At 36.7% G+C, this 19,140-nt stretch overlaps 1 protein-coding gene across 4 annotated transcripts in view; it reads right to left on the bottom strand.

The window, feature by feature from the left end:
- Positions 1–1,490: 1,490 nt before the first annotated feature.
- The window catches only part of OSGIN2 (oxidative stress induced growth inhibitor family member 2), a 25,152-nt gene continuing 7,502 nt past the window's right edge, over positions 1,491–19,140 (bottom strand). For all 4 annotated transcript variants that reach the window (XM_058444343.1, XM_032760001.2, XM_032760000.2 and 1 more), the window contains exons 2-6: positions 18,594–18,748; positions 14,086–14,222; positions 13,549–13,740; positions 7,140–7,231; positions 1,491–3,831 (exon numbers count right to left, since the gene is read on the bottom strand). In XM_058444343.1, the coding sequence (XP_058300326.1) occupies positions 2,802–3,831; positions 7,140–7,231; positions 13,549–13,740; positions 14,086–14,222; positions 18,594–18,660 (1,518 nt within the window). In that variant the 5' untranslated portion in view covers positions 18,661–18,748 and the 3' untranslated portion in view covers positions 1,491–2,801. The remainder of the gene's footprint in view (positions 3,832–7,139; positions 7,232–13,548; positions 13,741–14,085; positions 14,223–18,593; positions 18,749–19,140) is intronic.

Genomic DNA, 19,140 nt, shown 5'->3' with positions numbered 1-19,140 from the left:
TCCCCCTCCCCCCGCAAGGAAAGTATACAACTTAAAAACTGCATGATCTGATCAGATCAAAATGGCTCTATGCAACAAGCAGCCTTTGTAACCAAGTTAGATTTTTAATTTTTTTTTTTTTTTCCAGATAGTTCTGCTCTGAGGCCCAGGCTGGAGTGCAGTGGTGCAGTCTCAGCTCACTGCAACCTCTGCTTCCCAGGTTCAAGTGATTCTTGTGCCTCACCTCCCAAGTAGCTGGCACTACAGGCACACACCACCATGCCCGGCTAACTTTTGTATTTTTAGTAGAGATGGGGTTTCACCATGTTAGCAGGGCTGGTCTCAAACTCCTGACCTCAGGTGATCCACCTGCCTCGGCCTCCCAAAGTTTTGGGATTACAGGCGTGAGCCACTGTGCCCAGCCCCCAGTTAGATTTTTAAATGGCATTTACATTCAGTCTAATTTTGTTTCATTCTGGGTTCTTCAGTGTTCCAAACACTAAGATTTAGTGGAACTTGCATTTACTTAATAGTTGAATTTATTTAGAAATTTTCCACCACTTCCTATTGACTAATACAATCAACTAAAATTTGATGCCACAGAAATATATTACATAAAACTAGGTTTTCAAAAAAGTAGTTGGATATGGTTCACATAGTCAAAACACTGGAAGCTGTAATTAAATCTTTTTGTTGTATCATTGCACTTTAAATCCCCAAATTCTGCTTTGTAAACAGTCTTTCAACATCTGCTAATTATGGACTGTTGCCAAGCCAGGCATCGAGGGATGAGGAGGAGATGCTCACGTCATGCTATAACTAGCAAGTATTTAGTGATTCTTCCCTTCCATGAATAGCTATAGTTGATACTAAAGAAAAAATGTAAAGTGTTAGAATTACAGGACAGAAATTTATAGAATATAAGAGTATAGTATATCAGAGAAAATGCCCGAATGTTATATACCACACAGGACAGCTTAGATTGAGGAAGAACTCAGGAAATGGGAGATTACCAAAGATGAAATTATTCACCAGGTTTATTTGCAGCTCCACTGAACTTTTATTTTTCTTGAAGTCTTTTTTTTTTTTTTAAACAAATACTCTCATCGACTTCTGAGACACAAGGGGATGTCAAAGGTTTTATCCTTCCCTTTTTTATAACACTGTCATTTTCTATTTAGAAGTGACACTAAGAAAAACATCTAATCCAACTCATGCAGAGGTCAAAAACAGGCAAGCAAGAGAGTACTGAAGCAAGTGCAGTCAGAGAATGTTATTTCATTAAGATGTGAAACTGGTTTGAAAAAAGTTATCACAATAGAAAACTAAAACTGGATTGTACAGCTTGTAAAATCAAGTTAAATTAGGTGTGATATTATCAAGAGTCTAAGAATTCATCTGAAGCAATTAGTTGATCGATGCAAATATATTCTATACAATTATATTTAAGGTGAATTATGGTCCTAATAAGCTTAAGCATTTAATACTGCAATAAAATGGATAGAAAAACACACGTTAATCAACTTTTAATTCTAAGAAAAATAGAATAACGAGTTCAATGAAGACATTCCAGATGAAGTAATTGTACCAAAAAAAAAAAAAATGACTGAAAAATTCAATTTGTCATGGAGAACTTCAGAAGATGTTTTTGTCTTAACATTAAAAATTCTAGCAGTTTGTGTGAAAACACAGACAGTAAACACACTTACATAATTAGAACAGACAAATCCAATAAACAACCATGATATGAGCTACGTCATCTCCAATGAATACTATTAGAGATCTCGAAGTACACCTTTGGAATGGAAAAGAAAAATTTTGACTTTATTTTCTATTTTAACCTTTAATAATTTAGACAATACCCAAACAGTATTACAATTTTAGAAGTACTTACCACACCGAAATACCTTAGTTTCAGTGACAGAAAGTAATTCAATGTTCACACAGGGATAAGTAGTTCAACCCACAATTTATTGAACTACAAATCAAATCCATTAAATGCTATGATAGTTAAATCGAGAATAAACCTCTGAAAAACATCTTGGTGAATTCTTGGATGTCAAAGTGTATACCACATTACTGGACTGTTTAAATTATTAGAAGAATATGAAGTACCTGTCAAGGTTTCAACAATAAAAATATTTTTTAAAAGACCCTATTTGGTAATAAATTAGATTTATACAATTGATAATTTCAAAATAAATAAAATCTGAGTTGTAAATGCCTCCTACCCTCACCCCACCCCCAGTTATACATACCTTATATCCATTTTCATTTAAACCAGTGTGTCTCAAATTTTTATGAGCATACATATCCCTTGGGGATCTTGTTAAAATGCAGGAAGTAAGTTGTGGGGCCTGAGAGTTTACATTTCTAACAAGCTACAGATGAAGAAGATGCTGCAGGACCTTGCACCACCCTTTGAACAGCAAGGTGACCAATTATATATTTAAGATAATTTCTGGCATAATGACTGCACAGTTTTATAGATTCAAGGCTGTACTATTTTGGAATCAAGTATAATAAATAACCAAAAATGATCATGAAAAATAAGTTTTGCAAGAAAAGAATGTTTTAGTTAAATGAAAGCTTAAGATACACCAAGTTGGCAGTGTTTCTATTTGTCTGACAGTGACACCTTTGAAACATTACAATACAAATCAGGATACCAAATTCTAGTAACTTTTAAAAATGAAGTTACTATAGTTTGAGGCTCCCCTTCAGTTAACTCAAGTCCAGAAAATTCAAGCCAGTACACTGCAAAACCACTATTAAAAATCTTTAACGGCAAACTGTCCATTTTAATTACTTGTAAACTTGCTTTAAGCTATCCCATCTCCTCCTCTTTCAACAAACAAATGCTGCTTTTTCTTCTGTCTTGTAGCTAAACAGCGTGTAACACCCAGTGCCCCTCCCTTTAAAAATCGAACAAAATTGTCTCCAACCAAAGGACCCAATGCAAAAAGGTTGGCTTCTTTAATACACTCATAGGTATATGTATCTATTTCCACAGGATTACCCTTACATGTGATTGGCTGGCTTGACTTATGGCCTAGGTAACACCCTTGATCCTTCAGAAAAGACAGATTAGGATGAGAACCTATCAATACTACTGCTGCAGACAGCTTAAATATTTTCTTCAATCCAGAAACACTTTGGAGAACACATTTCATGTCCGACTTAAAGGAAAGCACATGGTGCTCAGGAAAGCTGGTATAATCAGATAAAAGATTTGAGTCTACAGAATATGACTGAGTACACATCATATGATAGACTTTATGATATTCAGGATACAGCTTTTTGGGAAGCTGTTTGAAAATTAAGCTTGGATCAGTTACTCGTCTGCGAAACACATGAATCACAGGGATATTACTGTTGTAAGCACACAGTACTGCATCAGCGGCAGTAAGCCCAGAACCTACAATTAACACTGGATCCACTTTGCCACGCAACTTTCCTTTGTTTATAGCGGCTCCAAATTCAGGCATTGAATGAAACACAAAAGGAAAATCTTCCCCTTCAATTTCCAGATGGGCAGGAGAATCCAACGTTCCAGTTGCCAGTGCTACATTCTCAGCAAAGAGGCAGAAGGGAACATGAGAACCATCAGCTATTCGCTGATAACCCCTAATTTCCCAGTTTCTCTTGATAAAGTTTGACTTCTCTATCTGTAAATGCTTTGTTGAAATATCTCTGTCTTGACTATCATCATCATCTTGATCTCTGTAGAGTCTTGATACAGAAGTTATGTAAGTATTCTCTCTGAAATTCTTCTGAAGACCCATGACTTTTACATAATGTTTATAGTAGCGAGCTATTTCCTCTGGCATAACTCGATCCCCTTTTAGGTTCCTAAAAAAAGGGAAAGGAAAAATATCCTATAAGGATACTACTTTCAGTTTCCATGATTATTACTTATGTACCTAGTAAGCTTTTATAGCTTTTTAATTCTGCTGGAGTGTCTTAGCTATACATTATCCTAACACTTAAAAAAACAAACAAACTATTTTTAATTAAAAATCTTCATGAATTACTTTTAGCAAAAAATTGGAAGAAGTCCCATGAGAGCAGAGACTATATTTAATGCACTTCTGTTTCCCCAGTGCCATGCATAGTGTCTGCTCAAATACACTGCTTGATAAACTTTCATTAAATGAAGGTATTAAAATGTGGATATTTGAAAACTGGACTACTTTATCTCACAATTATAATCTATAACTATCAACTGAATTATTTTCATGGCAATCATTGAGCCATTACAGGCCTAACTGTAATATCTATGCTTCTTAAAATTATACATACCATCTTGACAAGAATTTTAGTACACTGCTATTTTCCTAATAACTGAAAATAATTCAAATCTGTCTTTTGTTAAAGTCATCTTACATCTAGGTAAATAACAGATGACATTTCACTCTGTGTGTTTTCCTACTCATAAGCAGAGCTAAAACATAACTGTTCTTTATGAAAAACTTGCATTAGTCTATATATCATTTTCCAAAGTTCAAAAGCAACAAGCAAAATTCCCTGCCCCAATCAGAGATAAGAAGCAAATTATTTGACATAATCTGTGATGTGGATGCTCTTCAATTTACAATGGAGTTTATCCTGATAGACCAATTGTAAGCTGAAAATATTTTATGTAAAAAATGCATTTAATAACAACTAGCTTACTGAACATCAAAGCTTAGCCTAGCTTGCCTTAAATGTGCTCAGAGCACTTACACTAGCCTACAGTTGGGCAAAGTCATACAACAAAAAGCCTATTTTATAATAAACTGTTGAACATCTCATGTGACTTACTGAATTCTATACTGAAAGTGAAAAACAGAACAGTTGCACTGGTACCCAAAGTATAGTTTGTATAAAATGCACATCACTTTGGTACCACCTTAAAACCTAAAAACCTTAAGTCAAACCATGATTAATCAGGGACTGTTTGTAACTTGTAATGGGAAGTTCACAAAAATTTTTCTTTTAAAGTTTAATAATTATAATTAAGATTTAGAATTAACTTTAGATTTTTACTTCTTCAGTCATGTGTCACATAATTCAATACAACAATGGTCCCATAAAGGATTATAAAGGAGCTGAAAAATTCTTACAGCTTAGTGACATCATAGCCATCTTAAAGTTGTAGTAAAATTACTTTTTAAAAAATAAATTTAGTGTACCCTAAGTGTGCAGTGTTTATAAGGTGTACCTTAGTGTACAGTAATGTGCTAGGCCTTCACATTCACTCACCACTCACTGACTCATCCAAAGCAACTTCCAGCCCTCCAAGCTCCATTCATGGGAAGTGCCCTTATACAGGTATACCATTTTTAATCTTTTAGATCATATTTTTACTGTACTTTTTCTATATTTAGATACAAAAATACAACTGTGTTACAACTGCCTATAGTATTCAGTACAGCAACATGCTGTACTGGGTTGTAGCCTAGGAGCAACAGGCTATACCCTATAGCTCAAGTGTATAGTAGGCTATACCATGGAGGTTTGTGTAAGTACACTTTATGATGTTTGCCCAACGAAATCACCTAACGACACAATTCTCAGAACATATCACCATCATTAAGCAATACATGGCTGTATTATCATCTCCATTTTACAAAATGGAAAATTGACAACTAGTTTCTTTGTTCAGGATCACAACACTAGAAGTCATAAGAGTCAGAACTCAAACTCCACCAATCTCTAGAAACCTAAGAGTCTTAACACTATACAAAGGCAGCAACTAAACCTAAATTTATCACAAAATTCATTTGCACATATTACTTCAACACAATATGCATAATTTAGAAAAGTAAATGCTTCTGGTACATAAATCATAAAGCTTTCTTTCTTACCCCTTTACAAAGTGAAGAATGTGTTAAGCAATTTCACTTGCCAACTTATGAAGATCAAGAACGGTACAACTTGCCTAATTTTACTTCGAGTTTCAAACCCATATATAATTCTTTTTAAAAATCTAAAATGAATTTTTTGAAAGGTTTAATCTCAATTACCCATGATGATGTAAATTTGCTCTCCCTGAATTTCCTCATATTAAGGAAAATTTCTATGAATTAACATGGTTGTTATCTAGCAGGAAGTGAAGTACTCAAATGTTACATCCCTGTTCTAACAAAGGTTATGTAACTTCTTATTATTTTTGTGAGTAGTCAAATTAGAGTAGATTCTCTGTATTAGTAATTCTTATCTAATATTTACTATCCTTGAAAATGACTGATAGGATTTTCATATTTCTCTTTTTAAATTTTGTGATTTCCCCTTAAAATAAATAAATTTATAGTTTTCCAAGATGAGATTTCTTCTCAGTTCTTTTTTTTCTTTTTCTTTTTTTTTTTTTTTGAGACACAGTCTTGCTCTGTTGCCCAGGCTAGAGTGCAGTGGCGCGATTTCGGCTCACTGCAACCTCTGCCTCCCAGGTTCAAGCAATTCTCCTGCCTTAGCCTCCCGAGTAGCTGGGATTACAGGCATGCACCACCACGCCTGGCTAATTTAGTGTTTTTAGTAAACGGGGTTTCACAATGTTGGTCAAGCTGGCCTCGAACTCCTGACCTCAGGTGATCCTCCCACCTCAGCCTCCCAAAACGCTGGGATTACAGGCGTGAGGCACTGCACCAGGCCCTCAGTTCTACTCTTATTTTTTTTTTTATTAAATATGTTCCTTCATACCCAATTAGCCAACCATAAGTGAGATTCTAGCTTATCCATCATTTTAAATTATCAATCATAAAATATACAACCTTTACACTGAAAGTCAAACACTTTAGGTATGCAGAGTTTAGGTATTCATATAAGAGATATGCATAGATAAAGTTATATATCAATGCATAAAAATAAAGTATGAAAAATAATATATGGATGGATGAGAAAGTAAACAGAGTGATGTAACAAGACAGTAGATAAATCCATGATTAACAAAAAGTCACAGGAAACCAATCTGCAATAATCCCTTAGCTCTGTGCTTAGTTTTATAACATCTCTAAATGAAAACTAGCATATTATAATCACTGCTTCAAGGACACATTTTTCTTTGAAAGACATGTACATTTATATTCTTCAGCCATGACAAAATCACAAATATTTTGAAATTTTTCCACATTCTCTTTTTCAACATACACCAAAGAATTTTAATACAGTTCAATCTTTACCTTCGTTTACTTGATACCCAGTCCTTAAATTTAAGTCCAGGTAGTTCCATCCAACTTCCAAAGCTGATTGTCAACATGGAGCCTTCCATATTCTATTAGAGTTAAAAAAAAAAATGTATAGTCAAAAAACAAGAAGTAACATGGTTTTTTTTTTTTTTTTTTTTTGTCTGTTTTTTAACCAAATCCATCTCATTTACAATAATTATGACTCTGGATAAGGTGCGCTCCCGCAGTCCTAAATGGCTAGATAACTTACCTCAAAAATATTACTCCAATAAACTTTCATATACCTTCATCATTTGATATTATCCCGACAACCTTCTTTCATAGATAGTTATACATTTATAAAACAAATTTACAATATTATCCAATGCCTACACAATGTTGATAACTTTGGTCTATGATCAACATAATTCAGATGTACAATATTATGTCAGGGAAACAAAAATTCAGTATATTCACTTTTTGAACAAAAGTAAAAATGTTCGTTAAGTTCCAAAATTTTAGATGGCTTTCCATTTTAATATTATTAACATTTTTTTCAATTAGCAACAAAGAAGCTTTCCCCTCTCCCATCAATTATAATTCTAAAATCTAGGCTGATGTGGATACAGCAGCATCTCTTCTTAAGGATACAGAAATAGGCAGTGGATGCCTGAGAAACAGACCCACTGCTGCGGCTACTGCTTGCCATCAAGCTCCCTTGACCTACTTATTTCTGCTTTGTTCAATACAAAGCAAGAAAAGCCCAAAGGCCAAGTATCTATTATACCTATCACCTCTATGATCTCTTTCAATCAACTCTTTTAGGCAGTGGCTCCTTTTCTCATAACTTCTTGCCCTGCTTCTATAACACCAAGTTTGAAAATGGGGCATATTATTATTATTATAACTGACTGACATTCACAGAGTACTTACTATGTGCTAGGCCCTGTGAAGCCTCATTTGTGACTATATACAAATCACCCAAGAAGGAGAATGTAGCAAGCTGCCACCTGCTTTGAGGGAGGCTAGCCCTGACACCAGGTTCAGAACCTGGAATCATCATAACAGGAGCTGTTAAGAATGTATTATCTATCAGAGATTATTTGGAACCTGAGAGTTTCACCTGTAACTCTAAAACCTTAAGACACTATTATTTCACTTTCTGACAACAATTTTTTAACATTATTCTCACTGCACCAGTTCTTCCAGTTGGTTGAGAGCCCTAGTGCCTTGATCTCTTCATTTTTCTCCTTTCTTTTTTCCCCACGTAACCTATATGCCATGAATACAAGCTGCCATGGAGACTGTAGTATTAAAGGATGCAAACTAAATAGAAGTATGTAGGAGCATACAGAAAGTATCTGGTTCTTCAAGGACACAAATGGGCTGAGGAGTGTACCATTAGAAAGGGAAAATATTCCAAGCCAAATAAAAATCCATGTGGCAGCTTAATAAAGAGAGCAAATATGAGTGTCCTTCAAGGAGTCAAAAGAAATTCAGCCTTGTGCCTGAAAGGATTAACTCAGCAGGCCTGTGTTGTTCCAACCTTTCACATTACCAAGAAAAGCCTGTCTTCGGGACCGGGCTTGGCTGCCACCTTCTTAGAAATAACTTCTGAGCCCCTGAATACTCTACCTGATGAGCATGGGTTTTGCATGCCTAAGACCTTGGCAATGCTATACCAGTGTAACCATGGAGTTTATCCTAACAATGTGATTTATGTGAATACCAGTTTTTGCTCTGGGAGGCAGAGGTAAGTCACATGGGAGCTGCTGGCCTGTATGACTGACCCCACAGAAAACATCCCTCGACACCACGCACCTGTGACTTTACTAGGAGTGGGTATCTAGAAGCTTACACTTGGTTTCTCCTGGACTTTGCCCCATGAGCCTTTTCCCATTGCTGATTCTAATCTGTATCCTTTCACTGTAGTAAAATTTAACCACAAGTACACCATCTTTACTGAGTCCTGTGAATCCTACTGAATCTTCGAGACTAAGAATGAACTTGGACTCCCCAACAAAAGCATGCTAGAGCACAGAATGTCAGAGACAAAAAGAGGAATATGACAAGAAACCTAATAAGGGCTAGATCGGAGTATGGTGAGATACGTTACAAAGTCTACATACTGTATGTTAGACGAATGGAGAGCAACTGAAGAGTTTTATGCATTGGTGTAACATCTCAGACATGTAATTTAGAAAGATGAGTCTGGCTTTGGTATGGATAATGGATTGGAGAAGACACAATGAGTAAGAAAACCATTTAGAAAGGGTTTGCAGTAATTCTGGTGAAAGACAGCGGTGACCAATATTAGTAACAAAATAGAGTAGATGGACCCAAAATATCAGAAATGAAAAAGATTTGGTCATTAATTTGAAATGGGAGTTGAAGAAAGAGAAATCAAGGAAGACTCTCAGGTTGTTGGCTTGAGTAACTACATGAGAATGTCATTTAATGACAAGGAAATTGAAGGGACTTGATGATAAAGATAGTTTTAGGTACGTTGAGTCTGAGGACACCTGCGGAATAATCAAGGGATTGTATTTACTTGGGTATATGAGAAACAGCAATCTGGGCTGGTTTTGATTTTGGGAATTCTGATTTGGGAATCAATTAATATCAATATGCGAGCCACTGAAGTAGGTAAGATAACCCAGGGAGAATGAAGAGTATGAAGAAAAGACCTGGGCTTGCGGTAAGGTCTACAGAAGCACATTTTTAAAGAACAAGAGTCAGCTGGGTATGGTGGCACACACCTGCAATCCCAGCACTGGGAGGCTAAGGCAGGAGGATCATTTGAGCTCAGGGGTCCGAGGCTGCAGTGAGTTATGACTGTACCACTGCACTCCACCCTGCATGACAGTGAGACCCTCTCTCAAAAACAACAACAACAAAAAAAGACAAGAATCCACAAAGGTATCAGAAAAGGAGTGACCAAACAGGAAGAAAAACAAGGAGACTGAAGATTCAGAGAACCTAAGAAAGATATTAACACTGTTAAAAGCTGCAGAGATCAGAAAAGATAAATTCTGAGACTCGTCATCAAATTAAGCAAAAAAGAAAGTTACTTTCAGAAAAAACAGTTCCAATGGAAAACCGGTGGCTGAAGGTAGAGTGAGTAAGCTAAGGAGCAGAAGGCAAAGGCAGGGAGAAGTATGTATAGGTAACTCTTTCAGGAAGTTAGCTATAAACCAAAGGATAAAGATCAGCTGGCACCTAAAATTTTTTTAAAGATGGAAATAATTTCAGCATGTTTACATACTGACCAATAGAAGCTGGCAGAGAAACTGAAGATATAAAAGAAATGGGGAAAATCAAATAAATAATGTTCTTGGGAAGACAGGGATCCAGAATGTGGCTGGAAGGTGAGCCTTAGATAGTAGTAATCTCTTCCATTATAACAGGGGATAAAAAAAAAAACAGAATTTGCATCAATGTGTAAGTTTTCGGTTTGAGTGTGAAACTGTGGAAGTTCAATCCTAATGGATTACATTTTATCTGTAAAATAAGAACCAAGACCACTTCTAAGCATGAAAGAGAAAAAAGAGATAAAGGTTTGAAAAGAAGTTAATAAGGAAATATCAAAGCTTATAGTAGTGTTTTGGCCCCAACTGAAGAGTGGAGAATATTTTCACAGTTGTATAATTTTTTTTCTGGGGGTCTGACTGCTCAAGTATAAGAAAAGATAAAGTGGATAGTTAGATGAATTGCCTGTATGACAAACCTATGTGACAGAAGGACAATGGGTTAAGGGAACTAAAGAGAATAGTTAACTCCATGGACTATAGAAGCTGGGCTGGATAAGTAAGGATATGAAGATCACAGCCTGGAGCACGCTCTGTGTTCAAAGATTATGTATAGTGTGCATAACTGGGTGATAAGCTTGAAGAGGAAACTGTGATCAGAAAGGAAGACATTTGAGAATTTAGGTTTTTACAAGTTGAGTAGTTATGACAGATAAGATCTACAGTGGAGCCACTGGAGTGAGTAGCTAATGAAGAATACACATCATCAAGAATGAGGAGACCAAGGAACTAAAAGGTTAAGATGTTGGTTCTGTGTCATGCTTGTAGAGGTAAAATGATTCAAGGTGATAACAAAACTTGGGATATAATGGAAGACCCATGAATTACGTGCCACAGATTCAGTAACTGGAGACATTCTGGAATGGTAAAAAAGCCAGAAATGGAGACAGTCTGGAATGGTAGAAAAGCTAGAAAATGGCATGATCTGTTCAATAGAACAGGGTTTTTTACACAAGTGCATAGGGGTGTGAAGAGAAGACCAACCTTACTAGCCAACCTGATAGGACATAGGGCTATGGGAGAATGAATAGGCTCCACTTCAGAGGGTACAGTGGGAATGGTATCTTTAGGAAATTGCAAGCTTTCAAGAAAGGGAGCAGAAGCAGCATCTGACTGAATGGTTAAAGATGTGGGAAAGCAAACAAGTTGTTTATCACTAAATTGGTTCAAGGGGCCACAGAAAGTTTGGAAGAGAGTGATGAGAAACTAGATCACAAGAGAAACAGAGAACTATATGAAGATAAGTAGGAGAGAGGGGTGATGACTTAAGGAGTTTAAATCTTAAGTCACGACTCAGGTTAATTAGGATGTACATAAACCATAGCAGGGGAGATGGTTGCATAAACAGATAAATAGTACTACAGGCAAGCACAGCAAGATTAAGATATGGAATGCAGGTAGGATCAAGTAATTATGTCTGGGAACATTAGGAAACTTCGTAGAGGTGATGACTGGCAACTGGTACACAGCTGAAATATTTACTTGCAGCCCTATTTTAGTGAATACATGCCTGAAAAAAAAATCAGCAACTTTTAGGTATATTTTAACCTTTATCACTGGCTCAAAATGTGTTTTTAGTAATCAGGGTTTATCCATACTTTAACTTTTTTATACATAAGTGAAAGAAATGAAACAGATCAATTATTGCCTACACATTCCTCTAAGCGAAAAAATGTAAGTAAAATAAAACCTCAGGAATTCAGAGAAGGCAGTCTAAATGCCCTCCCCACCTCCAAATACGTTATGGCTTTTTTTTTTTTAAAGTAAGAATGCTACTGATTAACAGAGAAAATTTAAACACTTAAGTTTTGGGCATGACAGAATTCCTTCTTATCTTGTATTGGTGGTTTCACAGTTACAGGCATTTGTCAAATTATACACTCTAAATGGATGCAGCTTATTGTAAATAAATTAAGCTTAAATAGAGTTGATATTAAAAAGTAAAAATCATAAAACTTAAGCTAAAAGCAACAAATAATTTGGTAGTTGCTACTCATTATTAAAAAGAGAATAAAGATTATAAAAGAAACCCATGATGTATTTAATCTAGGAATGTCCTGATACCCTGAAACAGTCATTTTATAAATGTAAACAATTTCAGATGTGCAAAAGTGCACTAATACACGAGTAGCCAACTGAAGTTTGTACTAAAAATTTGGTATGTAATGTATTAAAGTTCCCATGAAGTCTGTAATTCATAACACAGCAAACTAAATTACTTAACATCAATTTGTATAACAAAGGTACACTCACTACACACTAGACACAGTGTTAACTGCTAAGAACACAGGAAGGATGAACAATTATTAGTTACTGGCCCCCTAATGAAATGCACTGAGTGAATCCTTAATTCACTGGTTCTCTGGTTTAACCTCTGCTATGAACTGAACTGTATCTACCCTCAAAATTCTTATGTTGAAGTCCTGACGCCCAATGTGATGCTTTTGGAGATGGGGCCTTTGGGAGGCAATTAGGGCTAGATGAGGTCATGAGGGTAGGTCCGTCAGAATGGGATTACTGGCTTCTTAAGAAGAGAAAATTTCTCTGTCTGCTATGTGAGGACACATTGAGAAGGCAGCTATCTGAAAGCCAGGAAGAAGGCCTAACTGAACTGGCTGGAACCTTCATCTTGGGACTTCCAGCCTCCAGAATTGTGAGAAATAAATATGTTGTTTAAGTCATCAATTCTATGGCATTTTGTTATCACAGACAAACTAACAAAATCTCTTTTACATTTTTCATTTAAGATTCTGAAAATGTGAGAAAATAATGGACACTGCTTTGAAATACTATGTGAGATTCTGTAAAGTCTAAAATGAATAAGTGAGTTTTAAATTTTTATTACACAAAACTTTCTTGAAATGTCTTCTACATAATTCTTGTAAGATAGTATAGAGACATGCTTATTCTAAGACTGTACCAGTAATAAAATTTGGCTTGATTTACTGCTACTAGTAATAAACCCATATTTAACTAACTTAACAGCATTAAAGTTCTTCTCAAATAAAAACGTGATAAACATCATATATAACATTATCATAATGCTTAAGAATCAAGTTGGTCTTATCAAGACAAATAATTCACATACACTAAAATGCTAAGAAAAATATACTCACATGCCAAGCCCCACCAGGTGGACCTTTACCAAGAACTAAGTGAGGGATATAATGATGTTGCTCTAATTTCCAATGCAAAACGGATGGATAATCATACCCAAAGTCAGCATCTGGATGAAGAAGTGTGTCAAAAAGTACTGCAACTGGATTGGATGATCGGCCCTCAAGGCCCTCAGACAAGTATTCTAAGTCCTGAATGAACAAAGGGGAGACAGAGTTTGAAAAAAGCCAGCATTTCCCAGATAGTATATTCTAATGTTTACCATGATGCTTCAATGATAAAAAGCAGTACTCCCAAACTTGACCACAGAGCACCTACTAAATCTCCATTAGGAAATAATTCAGAAAACTCTGCTCTAATAAATTCAAGAAAATAAACAGAAGTAACTCAGAATATATTTACAAATCTAAAATAAAAATGATATAAGGTGTTATTTAGAATAATGGGTTTCAACTAAGAAACAAAGCTTATATAAATGAAAACTAATCTTGTTTCAGCATAAAAAAATTTTTAAATTGATATGTAAGAAATAATACCTGATCAACAATGGAAAGATGTCTTGCTTCTTCTAATTTACTATTTAAGATTGTATTTGGGTGTATTGTTTCTGATGATAAATATGGTCTGTAGCCTGATAACATATAAGAAAGGCATATTCCTGAGGGTCCATTTCCTATTAAAAATAAGAGGTGGAAAGGGGTCGGTCATGCATCTTAATACTCTTGTTCCTTGGCTTTTTTCCTACTTTGAAGATGGCTCTTTTCTGTCACCAGTTCTTCCTTTTCTAATCTCTTAAAACCAGATGTTTCATGAGATTTTTACCTTTGCCTTCTCTCCTATTTTCTTTTGGGAATCTCATCTACTCAAGGCTTCAACTCTCTATGCTACTGACATCCAAAATTAGTTCTCTAAATTGACCTACTTCCCAAGGATATATCCCACATTTCCATTCTACTTCTTGATTCTACCTGATAGAATGGCCCACTAATAACTTAAACGTAATGTGCTCAAAAGCAAGCTCATGAGTCCCTTCATTGAGGTGCCCTCTCCTTCAAACCCCATCCTATCTCAAAGTATGGTACTAGCAAACTTCTAAGTTAATCAGTTTCTGGTTCTAAACCTAGTTTGCCCCCTATATCTTGTCAGTTGTCTTTGCTATTCTCATTCTTGTACTTTCACCTAAAAGACAAGTCTCCTACTGTTTCTCTGCCCTGAGATTCACCCACTCCCAATCATTTCACATACTACATTCAGATAAGTTTTGGTAACACAATCCTCCTCATGTTACCCTTCCGTTCTAAAGGTCTTAATTGCTTGTTTCTGACTATCCAGTGTTCTCCATTTGAAACAACTTTTGCAAAGATTATGACAGTGAGAGAAATCTAACATGGCTGACTCCATCTCACTTGTAGCTTCAAAGGCCGGCTGTCTTCTGTCACTCCTGGGTATAGGCAAAGCTAATCATGGAAGGAATTTATAGTTTAACCTTAAAGCATGGATGGTAACAGTCTTTCCAAAATTAAACTGCCTTTCTAAAACTAATGAAAGGCCACAAGGTTAGGATTATAAGAGGCGCCTGAATTCTGCTAAGATGTAGGCAGAGTTTCTATAATCCTTTACTGCTGAAGAGTCATGCAGCCAGAGGTCACATGATGTGTGACTTCCCTAATTGCTCTTACAGATAACATCGCTACTGTAGATCCTGAGGATGGCCTTTTGAAATGTCTTTTCAGACTTTTGCATTTCTGATGACTGTCTGACTCTACTTGTCCCAGGATTCAAGACTCAGACCCAAGACTCAACTGAACCAGTCCTGTGGCCCAGGAGACCCAGAGTTGGACTCAGTGCTAGAGAACCATTTTCGACACCCCCAGCATGGCATCCCCAACCAATCAGCAGCACCCTATTCCCTAGTCCCCTGTTCACCCAACTATCCTTGAAAAACCCTAACCTCCAAGCCATCAGAAGGGATCAGGAGTTTTGTTTTTTTTGTTGCCTTTTTTATTGAGACGAAGTCTCGCTGTGTCACCAGGCTGGAGTGCAGTGGCATGATCTCGGCTCGCTGCAACCTCTGCCTCCTGGGTTCAAGCGATTCTCCTGCCTCAGCCTCCCAAGTAGCTGGGACTAGAGGTGAGCGACACCACACCCAGCTAATTTTTGTATTTTTAGTACAGACAAGGTTTCAGCGTGTTGGCCAGGACAGTCGTGATCTCTTGACCTCGTGATCCATCTACCACAGCCTCCCCAAGTGCTGGGATTACAGGTATGAGCCACTGTGCCCGACCAATCAAGAGTTTTATCAGGAGACTAATCTGAATAACTGCAGTTCTCTCACATGGACTGGCCTTGTGTCAAACTCTTTACTGCAATGCCATGGTCTCAGTGAACTGGTTTTGTCTGTGCAGCAGGCAACAAACCGCCAGGTGATTACACATCGCGACCATCTTTCCAGTCCTAAATCCTGATATTGCCTTCCTATATGTTTATATGCTTTAACTAAAACCAAACTGGATTTCTTGAACTACTTCCATTTATGAATTAACAATTCCTTTATTCTGGATTGCCACTTCTTTATTATCTCTGCCTTTCAAAAATTTAATCCAACTGAGAGAACTGCTAGCCACAAAGAAAAAATCTTGTTCCTTGCCTAATATGTTACCCCAAATAAAATATACTCAAAGATGTAAGAAAAGTAAAACCATAAGAATACTAGAAACAGAGAAAGCAGAGAAAGATTTCAACTTATAATTCTATAATAGGAAGCCTTAAAGACCGAAAGAAAAATAAAAAATATTTAGAACTAATCTTGTATCTTTTTTTTTGAGACGGAGTCTCGCTCTGTTGCCCAAGCTGGAGTACAGTAGTGCGATCTCGGCTCACTGCAACCTCTGCCTCACGGGTTCACACCATTCTCCTGCCTCAGCCTCCTGAGAAGCTGGGACTGACTACAGGTGCCTGCCACCACGCCTGGCTAATTTTTTGTATTTTTAGTAGAGACAAGGTTTCACCCTGTTAGCCAGGATGGTCTCAATCTCCTGACCTTGTTATCTGCCTGCCTCGGCCTCCCATAGTGCTGGGATTATAGGTGTGAGCCACCAGGCCTTGCCCTCTTTTTCTTTTCCTTTTTTTTTGAGACGGAGTTTCACTTGTTGCCCAAGCTGGAGTACAATGGCGCAATCTTGGCTCACTGCAACCTCCGCCTCCTGGGTTCTGGCGATTCTCCTGCCTCAGCCTCCCAAGTAGCTGGGATTACAGTCACCCGCCACCACACCCGGCTAATTTTTGTATTTTTAGTAGACATAGGGTTTCACCACGTTGGCCAGGCTGGTCTCGAACTCCTGTGCTCAGGTGATCCAGCCCATCTCAGCCTCCCAAAGTTCTGGGATTACAGGCGTGATCCACCACGCCCAGAGATGTCCCAGTCCTATCCCCTAGAACCTGCAAATGTTACTACACAGCAAAAGGACTTTGTAGATATGATTAAGGATCCTGAGATGGAGAGTAGCCTAGATTACCCAAGTAGACCCAATCTAATCACAAGAGTCCTTAAAAATAGAGAACTTTTCCCAGTTGTGGTGAATGGGAGACATGACAATGAAAGAAGGTTAAGAAACAACATTGCTGATTTTGAAGCTACAGAAGGGAGCCAGGAAAAGGAAACATTCTTCCCTAGAGCCTCCAGAAAGCAACACAGCCCTGCCAACACCTTGATTTTGGCCCAGGAAGACCCATGTTGAATTTCCGACCCACAGAACAGTAGAATAATACATTCACATTGTTTAAAGCCACTAGGTTTGTGGTAATTTGTTACAGCAGCAACAGAAAACATATATTAAAGAAATTAGCTCTTTATGCTCAGGCTGGTGGTGCCATTGTCAACAGTAATGACACTATATAAATATACATGAGGCTAAGCTACTCACAGCTAGCTGAGGCAAAACGGGGATAGGCTGTTTTGTGGGGAGTGGAGTGGGCAGGCGCAAATGAAGGTTAAGTTTTTCTTTTCTGACCTTCCCACAGCCTAGCCACACAAGAAGACAGGATTCCTCCATTCATTCAGGATAGAAAACCAAGGTCAGAGGTAAGGTGGAAAATGAAACATGACATATGGTCCCTGATATCTCTTGGTTTAGAACTATTACAAAAACTGTCATCTCTATCATATCCTGTAGAGGAGAATCTAGTATAGAACCTAGTATAGAAGAACAGTCTTGCTCTCCTCTTTTCCTCCCACAAGCCAGAGGACATGAATTTTCTCCCCTTCCTACTAACTTTGAAACAAGCTATCAAAAAAACACAGGAAGTCATATGCCACCAAGGCACCTATATTCCTTAACTATCTCCTCTGGCTTAGTTAGCTTCACACTATATTCCTTGTCTGAATTCCTCGAGTTTGTATATTAGATGAAAAATATACATAACAGGTAATTAAATGCATGCAATAAAACTGAATTATAAAAGCTTATAAATCTGAATTAGGTTTTATCAATAGTTTAATTTTTAATATTTTATATGCCTATCCGTTGAGGCGATACAAAGGATATAAAATAGTAATGCTGTGGTTAAGGTAATTGTAAACATTACCTTAGAGTACTATAATGTCATTGCTAATAGAGCACCGGTTACTAACTTGCACAAGTTACTCAACATCTGTGTCAGTTTCTCTGTCTGTATCCGCCCTACCAACATCAGAAGTCTACAGAGTTGTAAGGTATTATCCATTAATATACATAGAATACTCTCCAGAGCTCTAATAATATTATCACATTACGATGACACTGTCATATAATTAATACAAATGTAGGAAGTATTTTAAAATAATGTAGTAATATCAGTTCTTCAGTAAAAAGATACTGCATTTTAACACAGATGCTAAAATCAGATAAACCAATTACTCTCCAAAGATCTGGTTATTAGTTTTTTAGCATATCAAACCACCTAAGAATACTTTTCAATAAAATCTTAAGAACTTGTACTAACTGTATTTATAAAAGTATTAAGGGTCATTAACTGTAATTTTAAAAGATAAAATACAATAACTTACCTATTATTACCACAGGAAAAGTCACTGATGAATCTTCCAGTAAAGAAGTTTCTTCAACTAATGGCATCGCTTTAACTTTTCGCCCTAAATTATCACCAAAGTATTGCACTAAGGAATTAAAAATCTCTCCTTCAGTTTCAGTGTCACTATAGTTTCTTTTAAAAAAAGGGAATAAAAAGAGATATAGTCAATATAGCTTTTATAAAAATCAATCTCTACTCTGAGTTTATTTAGACATAAAATATTTTAATCATTCCATAAAAGAAGCAAAGAAATCCTTCTGATTAATGCTTTCAAATTAGTAGCTTCGCTACATGTCAACCTATACCAACTTGAAGGCCAAATATCCCCAATATTAGTAGCTGCTTTTCTCAAAAGTCCCAAGTATTAATAGCTGCTTTTCTCTCACAAGTATCTTCTAGGCAAATCTCTATGAAATAAGCAGCTCTCTCATGATCAAAGACAGCATTGTGTTGAGGAGTTTATAATTCTCTGAAACTAGCCTAGAAATGGCTAGTTTCTCCTCTACATCTTTCTTTTTAAAAGG

Source organism: Hylobates moloch, unplaced genomic scaffold (assembly GCF_009828535.3).
Source record: "Hylobates moloch isolate HMO894 unplaced genomic scaffold, HMol_V3 SCAFFOLD_9, whole genome shotgun sequence".
NCBI lineage: Eukaryota > Metazoa > Chordata > Mammalia > Primates > Hylobatidae > Hylobates > Hylobates moloch.
The sequence above is the reverse complement of the archived record's forward strand: the minus strand, read 5'-3'. Positions and strand labels throughout refer to the sequence as shown.